At 31.0% G+C, this 11,847-nt stretch overlaps 1 protein-coding gene across 2 annotated transcripts; it reads left to right on the forward strand.

The window, feature by feature from the left end:
- The first annotated feature begins 2,120 nt into the window (after positions 1 to 2,120).
- On the forward strand, positions 2,121 to 10,307 carry LOC109806025 (CDPK-related kinase 3). Of its 2 annotated transcripts, XM_020368358.3 has the most exons (12): positions 2,123 to 2,855; positions 3,717 to 3,782; positions 5,565 to 5,695; positions 6,209 to 6,250; positions 6,335 to 6,443; positions 6,587 to 6,665; positions 7,222 to 7,518; positions 7,805 to 7,914; positions 8,700 to 8,807; positions 8,914 to 8,976; positions 9,576 to 9,743; positions 9,864 to 10,307. In XM_020368358.3, the coding sequence occupies exons 1-12, from the start codon at positions 2,346 to 2,348 to the stop codon at positions 9,999 to 10,001; spliced, it is 1,821 nt and encodes a 606-aa protein (XP_020223947.1). In that variant the 5' UTR covers positions 2,123 to 2,345; the 3' UTR covers positions 10,002 to 10,307. The 2 variants fall into 2 exon arrangements, with proteins under 2 accessions (XP_020223948.1, XP_020223947.1); XM_020368359.3 differs by lacking the exon at positions 3,717 to 3,782 and having other exon boundaries at positions 2,121 to 2,855.
- Positions 10,308 to 11,847: the final 1,540 nt, after the last annotated feature.

An 11,847-nucleotide genomic window follows, 5' to 3' on the forward strand; every position in this document is an offset into this window, starting at 1 on the left:
ACCCTCAACTAACTCCAAACTTTAATCTTTTTTGAAATTACAATATCTAATAAATTTATTTGTTTACCTTTAAATAATGTACCATTCCTAACTTACCACATGACTTTTTCCCATCACTCTCACTACTATTCAACAACTCTATAAATTGTTGAAATTGACACCAAGCATTATTATAAAAAACTTAGTAATATTAGGTTAATTTACTTATACACAATATTAGCAAAATAAAAATTATAATATGATATATGATTTAGATTTAGCCTCATTAATCTTATTTATATATCAAAATATAACTATAACTTTTCCTTAATAGTTATATTTTTTAAAATTTAGATGAGAGAAAATAGGTAAAAATAGAGTATTATATGTATAACAAAAAAAATGTATAAATGTACAACAACTTATATAATATCATTTTTTATATTTATCACTTTCCATCACTTTATTTATTAAGAAAAATATTTATTATTAATAAAGAGACAGACACAAAAATATTGTATAAGTTGTTGTAATGTAACATTATTCTTAAAACAAATAAATTCAACATTTCATAATTAATTTATAAATAATATATGTTATATTTATGACTATTTAGGACATATTTATTATATATTTTTTTGTTTCTAAGTTTAGTAATTTCTTATTTATATTTTTTTAATTTGAAAACTAAAAAAAAACAACTTAAAATATTATTTAAATGCTCAAAAGCCAAATCAAATTTATAATTGAGAAAATGGTTTTATCTTCTTAAATTTTGATTTACTTCACATTTACAAAAATTTAATTAAAAAAATATTATTTTACTCTTTTCTATTAAAAATATTCATTTAATATTAAATAACATAATTATTAATTAGAGATTTAAACTATAAAAGTAATTATAGATTATAAATATAATAACCTTTTAATTAAAGATAATTTTAAAAGGAAAAATAAAATGAATTAAAATATCAAAACAACATATAATAAATACCCTCACTAATATTTATTCGATCTCAAATTTTATTATTTTTTATTTTTATAATGATTATAGAAATTTGCCTTGGATTTTTTTTGTCTATATTAGAAATAAAGTAATTTCTTTATTTAAGTTAGCATCTCACTCTAGTTATCAACTTGAAACACATAATTTTTAAATTTTCATATGGTATATTTATATTTAAATTTTGATCTTGAGTATGAAATAAATTATGTTAGAATTTTTTTATATTTGTGTGAACTCATAAACTTGACAAAGATTAATTACTATTTGTAATGATAAGTACTTTATACTAATATTATAATTATTAAAAAAATTCAAAAAAAATAACTTTCAGATTTTTTTTTGCTTTAGCCTTGTTTGCTTAACTAAAAATACAGAAAAATAAAAATTATAAAAAAGAAGTGAATTTTTTTTAAATTATTTATTTTAGAAGTAAAGTAAAGAACAGATAAATAAAAGGTGAATCCCATCTCAAAATATTTTTTTAACAGTAATAAAATATCTTCTTAATAATAAGAAAATAGATAATTAAGAGATAACAACTTGCAACTCACTTAAAATTACATTTAAACTTCATTATTCTTTTAATATATTCAATCTAAATAAATTAATGAAAAAAGTCTTAACATTTTTCTCTTATATTTTTTTTATTTCTTTTATATCAAACAACTTAAAAATTCAAACAATAAAAAGATATAAAAAATATTCAAAATCTACTAAATTATACTTTTTTCTCTCTCACATTCTTAAATAAAACAAAACAACCGCATGCTTTTTCATTTGAAAATTACTAATAACGACAACAAAAGTTACGGAGAAATATTAATATTAAAATCAAGTAGATAAAGACAAAATAAAAATTATACGCACAAAACTAACAACAGCGCCGTTTTCAACACTAACCATTCTGATTAGAACATTGCGTACATCTTGAATACTTTCCTCCTATTAATTTAGCTTTTAAAACTTTTTAAAAATGAATACAGTTCTGTTGTAAAAAATATAAATTATTAAAATTTAAAAATTCAGACAAAAACTGTAAGCAAAACCATTAACCATAACCCCTAAAATTAATTAATTAAAAAAATAAATTGTGACATAAAGGGAGCATTAAAATGGAGTGTGCACTGCGATGCAGGGTGTAAGAACCCTGGAACCTTATGCAACAGTGACACTCACACACACAAAACACACACGCCTTTCTCTGTTTGTTAACAGAGCTGAGCTTGTCCATGCTTTCTGGGTGTCTGTCTCTGTCGCGCGCTGTCTCACTTTCTCTCTCTAAAACCCTTTCTCTCTCTACCTGACTCAAATTCTCTGATTTTATCGTTTTCTCAGAGCAGATTCGCTCCTCCCATGTGACATGGGCCAGTGCTACGGCAAGAACAATCTCAGGCCCCAAAATGACGACGCCGCCGATGACTCTGCCGTCGCAGTCGCCGGATCCGCCGATGTCCCGCCCTCTCCGCTGCCGCCCAAGGACACGCCGGCGCGGGCCAACCCCTGGCCGAGTCCCTTTCCTCACGGCGGAGGCACGGTGACGCCGTCGCCGGCAAGGAGCACGCCGAGGAGGTTTTTCCGGCGGCCGTTCCCGCCGCCGTCGCCTGCGAAGCACATAAGGGCGTCGCTGGCGAAGCGGCTGGGGCACGCGAAGGCGCCCAAGGAGGGGCCGATCCCGGAGGAGGAGGCGGCGGCGGCCGCGACGGAGCAGTCGCTGGATAAGAGCTTTGGGTATGGGAAGAATTTTGGGGCAAAATTTGAAATTGGGAAAGAAGTGGGGCGAGGGCATTTCGGTCATACCTGCTGTGCTAAGGGGAAGAAGGGTGACCTCAAAGACCAACCTGTTGCAGTTAAGATCATTTCCAAGGCTAAGGTAGTACAATTCAATGACTTTTCAATTTTGGGGATAATTTTGTTTGTAGGTTTTATTTTGTCATTGTTGTGTGTGGCCTTGTGTGGTTGTTTTGGACTGTAATGACTCATGAATTATGATGGCATTTGGATTTGGACGATTCGAGTTTGATCTATGTTGCTTGATTTTGTATGTGGGACTAGGGTACCATTGGGAACAGATAATTTTCTGATGGATGGTTCTGAGATTTTGTATGTGGGACTAGGGTATCATTTAGGTTTTACTGAATGAGCTGTACAATTCAAAAGAAGTACATGACATTTGACTTGGTTTTAACTGTTAGCTTGTTTTAATCAGTTTAGAATATCAGGACATTTCTTGACTTGCTGTACTGAACAATAATTTTTTTTTAGTTCATTTCCTATTGTGGAAATATATGTAAAAGTTATATTTAGAAAATTGGTATTGTATTCCAAGAGCAGTAAAAAAACAGTCTGTTTGTTTGAATGTGGTAGAAGAAGATGTTTGGTCAGAATCACTATCATGTGAATGCATGCAGCCTTACCCTTGTTGCTGTTGAATGCTTGTTTGTTCATAGTTTGTTTAGGGTACTATAGTGTTGAAATGATTATCTATTTTGATATTGTTTGATGTTAACCATTTTGTGGATACCTTCCAAATTAAAAATTTCTTACATGTGTGTGACATGTTACAATACTTGGTTCTTCTCTTAGGTAACAACTCATTCATTTTATGGTTCTTAGTTTTAGAACCTATGTCTATGATTTCCAATGCTGTAAAGTGTTAAAAACATGTAGCTCTTTGTCTCGTGCATGGACAAGTAGTAATACATCATAGCGTTTCTCTTTGTCTCTATTTCAGGTAGGGTTAGTTACTTTGTTGGTAGTAAAATGTTACCGGTTTTTTCCCTATTTGTCTCTATTTCAGGTAGGGTTCGTTACTTTGTTGGTATTAAAATATATTGACGGTTTTTTTCCTTATTAATGGGGTTGTTTTTTAATACATAGAGCATATGCTTGGAACCGTTTCACCTATCCACATTAATGCAAAAGCTACAGAGTGCAAGGTGGATCCACAATTTTTCATGTATGGACGTTTGTCCAAACATAATGTGTTTGGAACTGTGTTGGATACATGTGTACCCAGAAAATTAATGTCAAAGAATGAAAAAAACGTATAAGCAACAAACTTAACACATGTCCACCAGATGAAACTTGAAACTAAACATGTTGATAACTACTAATTAATACACAATTTTTTTCACTTATGGATGTCGGTCCAAACATATTGTTAGTGTGTTTGAAACTGTGTTGGATACACATGTCTACTAGGCAATTAATGACATTGAATGAAAAAAAAACCGTCGAAGCAAACTCAACATATGTCTAATTAATATACAAAGTTTTTTCACTTATGGATGTCAGTCCAAACACGTGGCTAGTGTGTTGGATACACATGTCTACTGGGAAAATTCATGTCAAAAAATGAAAAAAAAAAAACGTAGAAGTGACAAACTTAACACGTCACTAGACTAAACTTGAAATCAAACACATTGATAACCACTAATTAATGTATTATGTTTTTTCGCTTATGGATGTCGGTCCAAAAATGTTGATAGTGTGTTTGGAACTGCGTTGGATACACATGTCTACTAGGCAATTAATGCCATTGCAGATGGGAACGTTAAGCCAAACACGTTGATAATCACAAATTATTATTCGATGCTGTGGCTGTCTGCATGCCATATAGATAGGATTGTCTCTCTAGTTAATTTATGCTCATTATGTCGCTGTTATATCTTTCTCATCCATGATTGCATTTTTCCTTTTCTTTTATTATTCAAGTTTTCTACTTTCTTAGAACAATATACTCTTGTACATTAATTAATAAATATTCCTAGTAAATTCTGTAATAGTTCCCAAAAGATTAGTTCTGTAGGCTATAGTATACTAAAGGGCCTTGGCTGTTAAGTTAAAGCATATCAGCAATATTCCTGGCATCTGATTTTGCAATTATGCTATTCTCGGTATGTTTTAATCGGTGATAGGGAAGTTGCCTTGGCCTATCACTACGTTCTAGATAAGTTGGGGGTGACAATATCCCCCCAAACAAAAGTCTATATAATTCAATTATTGTATATATAGGAATGTGATTTTCTGAAGTTTAAGGTACCTTTGGTCACTTAAAAGTTATTAACTGTTGCTTTTAATTTGACATTACCTTTATAGAGTCCATAGTTTCCTTTGATGTAGAAATGACATAAATTTTGAAATTTATGATCTAAATTTACTGTTCAACAGATGCTTCTGTGTATAACCATTCTAAATAAGGAGTCTTTTTGGACTTGCTCTCATTCCTTATTCCAGCACAAAGACCAGTTTTAAGTGTTAAATCTGTTTTTTACTACTACTACATTGGCCAGAAAAATAAGGAGTCCACTTTTGTTTGGTCTAAAAAACCCAGAGTTTACATTTTACTGCAATTGAAACAAGAGCACAAAATCATCAATTGAAACTGATTACAAAGCCTACCTCTTAGACCCACTTCAACAATTAAGAAATGTTAAATTTAAAATAAATTTTTATACCTTAAGAGTTTTATTAGATTTTTTAAAAGAAAAAAAAGTCATATCACCATATAATTAAATTATTATTCTTTGCACCTGCATTTTTTATACTGTTTCTAGTCTTAATAAATTTTATTCATCAGATGACCACTGCAATAGCAATTGAAGATGTTCGCAGGGAGGTGAAGATATTAAAAGCTCTATCTGGTCATAAACATCTCGTCAAATTTCATGATGCTTTTGAGGATGCCAACAATGTGTACATAGTTATGGAGTATGTCTTTTATCGTTGTGTTCAATATATGATTTATGACAGAATGTTATGGTGTCCTTTGATCCATTTATCCAACTACACCTAGCGGGGAAAGCTTGGTTGTTCTGTTGTTAATTGTTGTTCATTATCATCTATAATTAGAATTGTGTGTTGGATTTCCAGAGAACTGAATCTTTATTGTTTTCTTTATACATTTTTTTATTGAGCAGTCACTTTGCACTACAAAAAGGCATTGTTGTTTATATACCCACCATTTTGCTATCAGCACCACAATTAATTTTCAGTTTCTCAGTTTTGTTTCTCATTTCTTTCATTCATGCCTTTTCCCTGTTAGAAGGTTTAAATGAGTTCAACTTCACTTACATGATAAATTGTTTTATTTTGAAGTTATTAGGCAGCAAAGATTCTGTTGGTGAATATTTGCTAGGTTGTAGTTAAATTGTTGAGGGCTTGCATCTTAGAATTGTATCGTCATCATAAAGTGACTTTTCCTGGATTTTGATTTCTTACCAGATTGTGTGAAGGTGGGGAGCTTCTTGACAGAATTTTGTCAAGGTTAGATTTCTAATTTCTTTCCTTTAAATTTTCAACTTGATATAATCTTCTTATTTAATTGCATATTGCTTACTTCTATATTAGGGGAGGAAAGTATTCGGAGGAGGATGCCAAGGTTATAGTTTTACAGATCCTAAGTGTGGTTGCTTTTTGTCATCTTCAAGGTGTTGTGCACCGGGATTTGAAACCTGAGGTTTGTGCTTTAAATCATCATCTATATAATTTGTAACGATAACATCTAGTTCTGTTTTTAATATTACAATGATTAATTATATAAGAATAAGAATATCGATATTCGATAACAATATTGATTCTTTCTGGAGTTTGCTTTTACAGAATTTCCTTTTCACTTCAAGAAGTGAAGATGCTGACATGAGGCTTATTGATTTTGGTCTTTCCGACTTCATCCGACCAGGTAATAATTGGAGTGATTCTCAATTTTCTTTTTCCATTTCCTTGCAAAAGCAGACTCTTATGAATATATTTAAAGTATTAAATAGACAGTTGGCTACTATAAATGTACACTTCATTGGTGCTGTTTACCGTTGCATAGTGCTCTTAAGTGACATCTTGTTGATTGTTGGAGCTATGGGGGATTTCTGTGTTAATTTGTTTAACCATGTTATTTTATCTACTGTCTTGAAAATACAAGAGATTTTATATCTCATCATTTTCAGTGTCATTTGGCTGGGTTCTAATTTTCAGCCATTCACAACTCCAATACATTTTAAAACCAACAGTAAAGATCGAAGAAATCATCTTGGTATTTATGAATACTTCACAGATATTATGTAAAAGGAAACTCTGAATTGTATATGGCACTAGATATTGCATTTCTGTCTCAGTAGTCTGTCCCATGTACTCATAACCCAAGACTGCTAGTCTGCTACCCTCGTTCACCCTTTAGTTGGATATTTGTGGATATAAGGTCACCCCCCTTAATTTTTTCCTTCATGTGTGTTGATATACAGATGAACGGTTGAATGACATTGTTGGGAGTGCCTATTACGTGGCACCTGAGGTCCTTCACAGGTCGTATAGTCTGGAAGCAGATATCTGGAGTATTGGTGTTATTACCTATATCTTGCTATGCGGAAGTCGACCTTTCTGGGCACGAACAGAATCTGGAATTTTTCGTGCAGTGCTTAGAGCTGACCCTAACTTCGATGATTTGCCGTGGCCTACTGCCTCTGCAGAGGCCAAGGACTTCGTAAAACGACTCCTAAACAAGGACTACAGGAAAAGAATGACAGCTGTCCAAGCTCTAAGTAAGTCTGCATATCCATAACTCTTTCGATGCTTTCCATTTTTAAGCTGCATGAGATATTTATCAGTGTTACTTACCTCATCAAAGAATTACATCTGGGCATAAGTATCGAAATTGAACACTTACATCCATTTTGTTGATTATTGAATTTCACACCTGACCATTCTGCCTCAGTAGGAGGATATAAGATGTCCTGTATAGTAAAATGTATTTACGTTATGGTACCGACAATGCTTTTTTTAAATTGAATATATGAAACTAATTATTGTGTACTTCTGTAAATGCAGCTCATCCTTGGTTGAGGGATGACAGCCGCCCGATCCCTTTAGATATCTTAGTTTATAAACTAGTGAAGGCTTATCTTCATGCAACTCCATTCAAACGTGCAGCAGTGAAGGTATTATTTAATTCATTTCCTTGAATATGCTTATACTGAGTTTAACTTTCAAAATCCTTAAGTTTATTTGGATAAACTTTTCCATAAACAGTTATAGGAGAAGAAAAGAAAATCAAATAAATTTCTCCAAAAAGTTGTAGTTCTCTCATATTAGCTCCTCTAAAACCTATTTTTAACTTGTGAAGAAATTAATTTTTGTTTATGAAAAAACTTATTTTATTTTTTATTTTTATTTTCTTCTTTTTGAAGTGTTTATGGAGAAGTCTATTTAAATATGCCCTTAATCTTGTTAATATTTACTACTATCTCTCACACATGTCTCTGCCAAATATATGCATTTTTATGCCATATTTTTTTCTCTAGTTTTACTTTGCAATTCTTCATCCTTCCCTCAACTGATATCAAGTGCATTTTCCTTCATAATGATATTTTCCCCACTGACTATGAAAAGATTCATCATGGTGTTTTGGTGTATGATATGACTTGTGAGCCAACTTAATGCTTATTATTTAAAAAAAGAATGAAAAAAGAAAATGCGTGCTGTTTAAGGTCTATTATAAATTGTGGTGTTGGTAAATCTAATGCTTTTTGGGAAATTAAAGACGTGTTCCTATTTTTTCGACAATCAACATAAAGTATCATCAATGTAAGCAATGTTTACTTGTTTAACATGTTTTTTTTATTTTTATTTATTTTTTTTACGAGTTTTGGAATTAGTTTGTTGTCTATTGAATATTGTTGTTTGTGCTAGATTTTGACTGATCTTTATGGCTTCTGTTTCGTAGGCCCTTTCAAAAGCCTTGCCAGAGGATGAATTGCCCTACCTTAGGGCACAATTCAGATTGTTGGAACCAAATAGAGACGGGCACATCTCCCTTGATAATTTCAAAATGGTTTTCTACTGTCGCTAATAAAATCCTTCAGTATTTATTTATATGTACTATGTAGCTGATATAGAAAACTGTAGTTTTCACATTCACTACTTGTTTTTTGTTGCAGGCTCTTGTACGCCATGCAACTGATGCCATGAGGGAGTCAAGGGTTCTTGATATTGTAAATGCGGTGAGGCATTATTCTTATGTATTGAGAAATTTTCTTTGGCATGTTGGATCCTGACATGCCAGTATATTTTCCAGATAATTTCCTGGCTATGCATTTTCCAAACTTGATTCAAGTGGCAGGATTCTTGCTAACATTTCAGGAAATTTTCTGTTGAAAATATACATGGCACATTAGAGTGATGATTACTACTGCATTCGCTTCATTGTTTTAAGTTCCTACATCATACGTGTACTGTTTTGAAAATTTGACCTTAGTTCTGGGTGTAAGTGCATAGTTATGTCTAAGTGCAAACTCGTTTTACATGAGAAATGTTTGTGGATCTGGTGGTATGTTTCTGCATTAAAATTATTTTGTATCAAGTACATGTATCGGAGGAAAATAGTTAGAATATTCCTTATTAAACTTGACCAATTCTCCTCCTTTGAGCTAACTTTTGGGTATGGTATCAAGTCTATATAATCTTGATGTTGGACCACTTTCCCTCCTTGTTAGATTTTGTGTTTGAGTTACGTTTGTTTTTCTAGCAAGTGCTGAAGTTCATACTATTTCCTCTTCTTGACCAAATATCTTATGTTTTCTTGCTTGAATGATTGGTATAGATGGAGCCACTTGCCTACAGAAAGATGGACTTTGAAGAATTTTGTGCAGCTGCAATTAGCACATATCAATTGGAGGCACATGATAGGTGGGAAGATATTGCATCAACTGCTTTTGAACATTTTGAGAGTGAAGGAAATCGACCGATAGCGGTTGAAGAATTAGCCAGAGTAATTGCTTCTTTTTTCCCTAACACAATCAATTCTACCATAATATATGACTTGATATATACTTTTGTTATTATGCTTATCTTTGGTTTTCAACCTTCTTTCTTTTCTTCATGGCCACAGGAGTTGAATCTTGGGCCTTCATCTTATTCAGTTCTCAAAGATTGGATCCGAAATACTGATGGAAAGCTTAGTTTACTTGGATATACAAAATTTTTGCATGGTGTGACTCTCCGTAGTTCAAACCCAAGAAACCGGTAGTCTTGGGCCCTTTAACATATAGTTTCAAGATTCGGGGGAAAAAACAGAAGAAAAAAAAACATAGAGATTTAGAGATTTTTTGTGGAATTATTTTGGTTTCATTTTTCTTTCATGGTGGGGGAAAGAAAATTATGTGTACATGAATGTGTTAGCGAGTGAGTACAGGGAATGTGGAGTCGATTATATGCCAAATTGAGCCTTCGCAAATGATATGTTCCTATGGGTCTGGATCCCATAAATATTCATTAATTTGTGAATGTTTTAAAAGATTACATATAGTCAAAATTAAAGCAGTTTGAATCCAAATTAGCCGTTTACTGTCGTCAATGATATATTTGTTTTTTTTTTTCTTCCACAAGAGTATTTTTAGGGTTTTAGCTCTTTTTAATTTATAATTTATTTTTAAATTAAATTATTTTTTAAAATAATTTTGTAATAGAATATATATTATTTATCATAAATTTAAAATATAATTTAAATGCAAAAATACCTTTTTTTTAAAAAAAATTAAATTATAATATAATTTATATATTTGAAAATATTTATTATAAATTTTAGTTAATACAAAATAAATTTTGTCCTTTGCTAAATTACTAGTCAAGTTTATTAATTCTACATTGCGTAAGATTATTTGCTTGTGGGCTCAATAAGAATATCTTCAATACTTCATTTTCACAATGGTACGGTAGACATAATTAAATTTGAATATGTGGGCACTCATTTGATCTTGACTTTAAACTATATTTTTACATTTTAACCTTTTACATATATTTAAATGCAGTTTATAATATAGATTTACATTTTAGTTTTCCATAATTATTAAAAGTATAAATTAATTATTATAATAGTCTAATAATTTAAATTACACTAATATTTGAATAATAAAATTACAATTGCACGATTTATTAAAAATAGTTATTAAATTTCTCTTTATTATGATTTATGTTGTTTAATTATTTTTATATTATTTTAATTTCAATGTAATTAATAAAGTAGTAGTGTTTTTAATTATATATAAATAAATTATTATTTTTTAGAAAAGGTAAGGGTGGTGGGTTATCCACTTTTCTTTTCTCTAATGAGATTGAGTTTTAATTGTTTAAACTCAAGATTGTCCGTCCTCACATGTCCTATTAGGCTATTAGCATCCTCAACAAAAAAAATTATGTATAATTTCTTACGAGCATACGATATTGTTCTTTAATTTGAGTTGAAATTTTTTTCATACTTACATTTAATACATATCTCATTAATATATATATATATATATATATATATATATATATATATATATATTTATATATAATATTAAAGTAAAATTTTAATTCTGATCGAAGAATAATAACTAAAAGATTATATATAAATTTTATCAAAATTGGACAAAACTTACATATTATAATATATTATCTTCAATATCAATAATGTCAAAGATTTAGTTATGTTACCCATCTTTTAGATGATGCATTTATCATGTGTACGAAATATATGTTAAGTGTACCATCTAAAAAAGATGGATAGAAAAGCAAAATCCATAATGTGGTGTCTGTGTTACGAAACAAGGATGTAAACAGATCCTGTGCTACCATTTTCTAAGCTTGTTAAAACATTTGGAGCACTGAACCCAATTGCAATAAAGTGAACCAAACACAGCAACTTGAACTTATGGTGGCTGCTTTTGTTTGTTATAGTGATTGAAAATTCTGCTTGAGAAAGTCATGTCTGCTTCAACTGCAGCCTCCATCACAGCAAAAAGAAGATAACTTCCTTTCTTTTATCTTATGCCATTTTCATGCTGGTCCCATTCGCCTCACCTAAGATCCTATTAACTTTTCCAGAACCATTATAT

The sequence above is a fragment of the Cajanus cajan genome, chromosome 5 (assembly GCF_000230855.2).
Source record: "Cajanus cajan strain Asha chromosome 5, NIPB_CcT2T_4, whole genome shotgun sequence".
NCBI classification, from domain to species: Eukaryota; Viridiplantae; Streptophyta; class Magnoliopsida; order Fabales; family Fabaceae; genus Cajanus; species Cajanus cajan.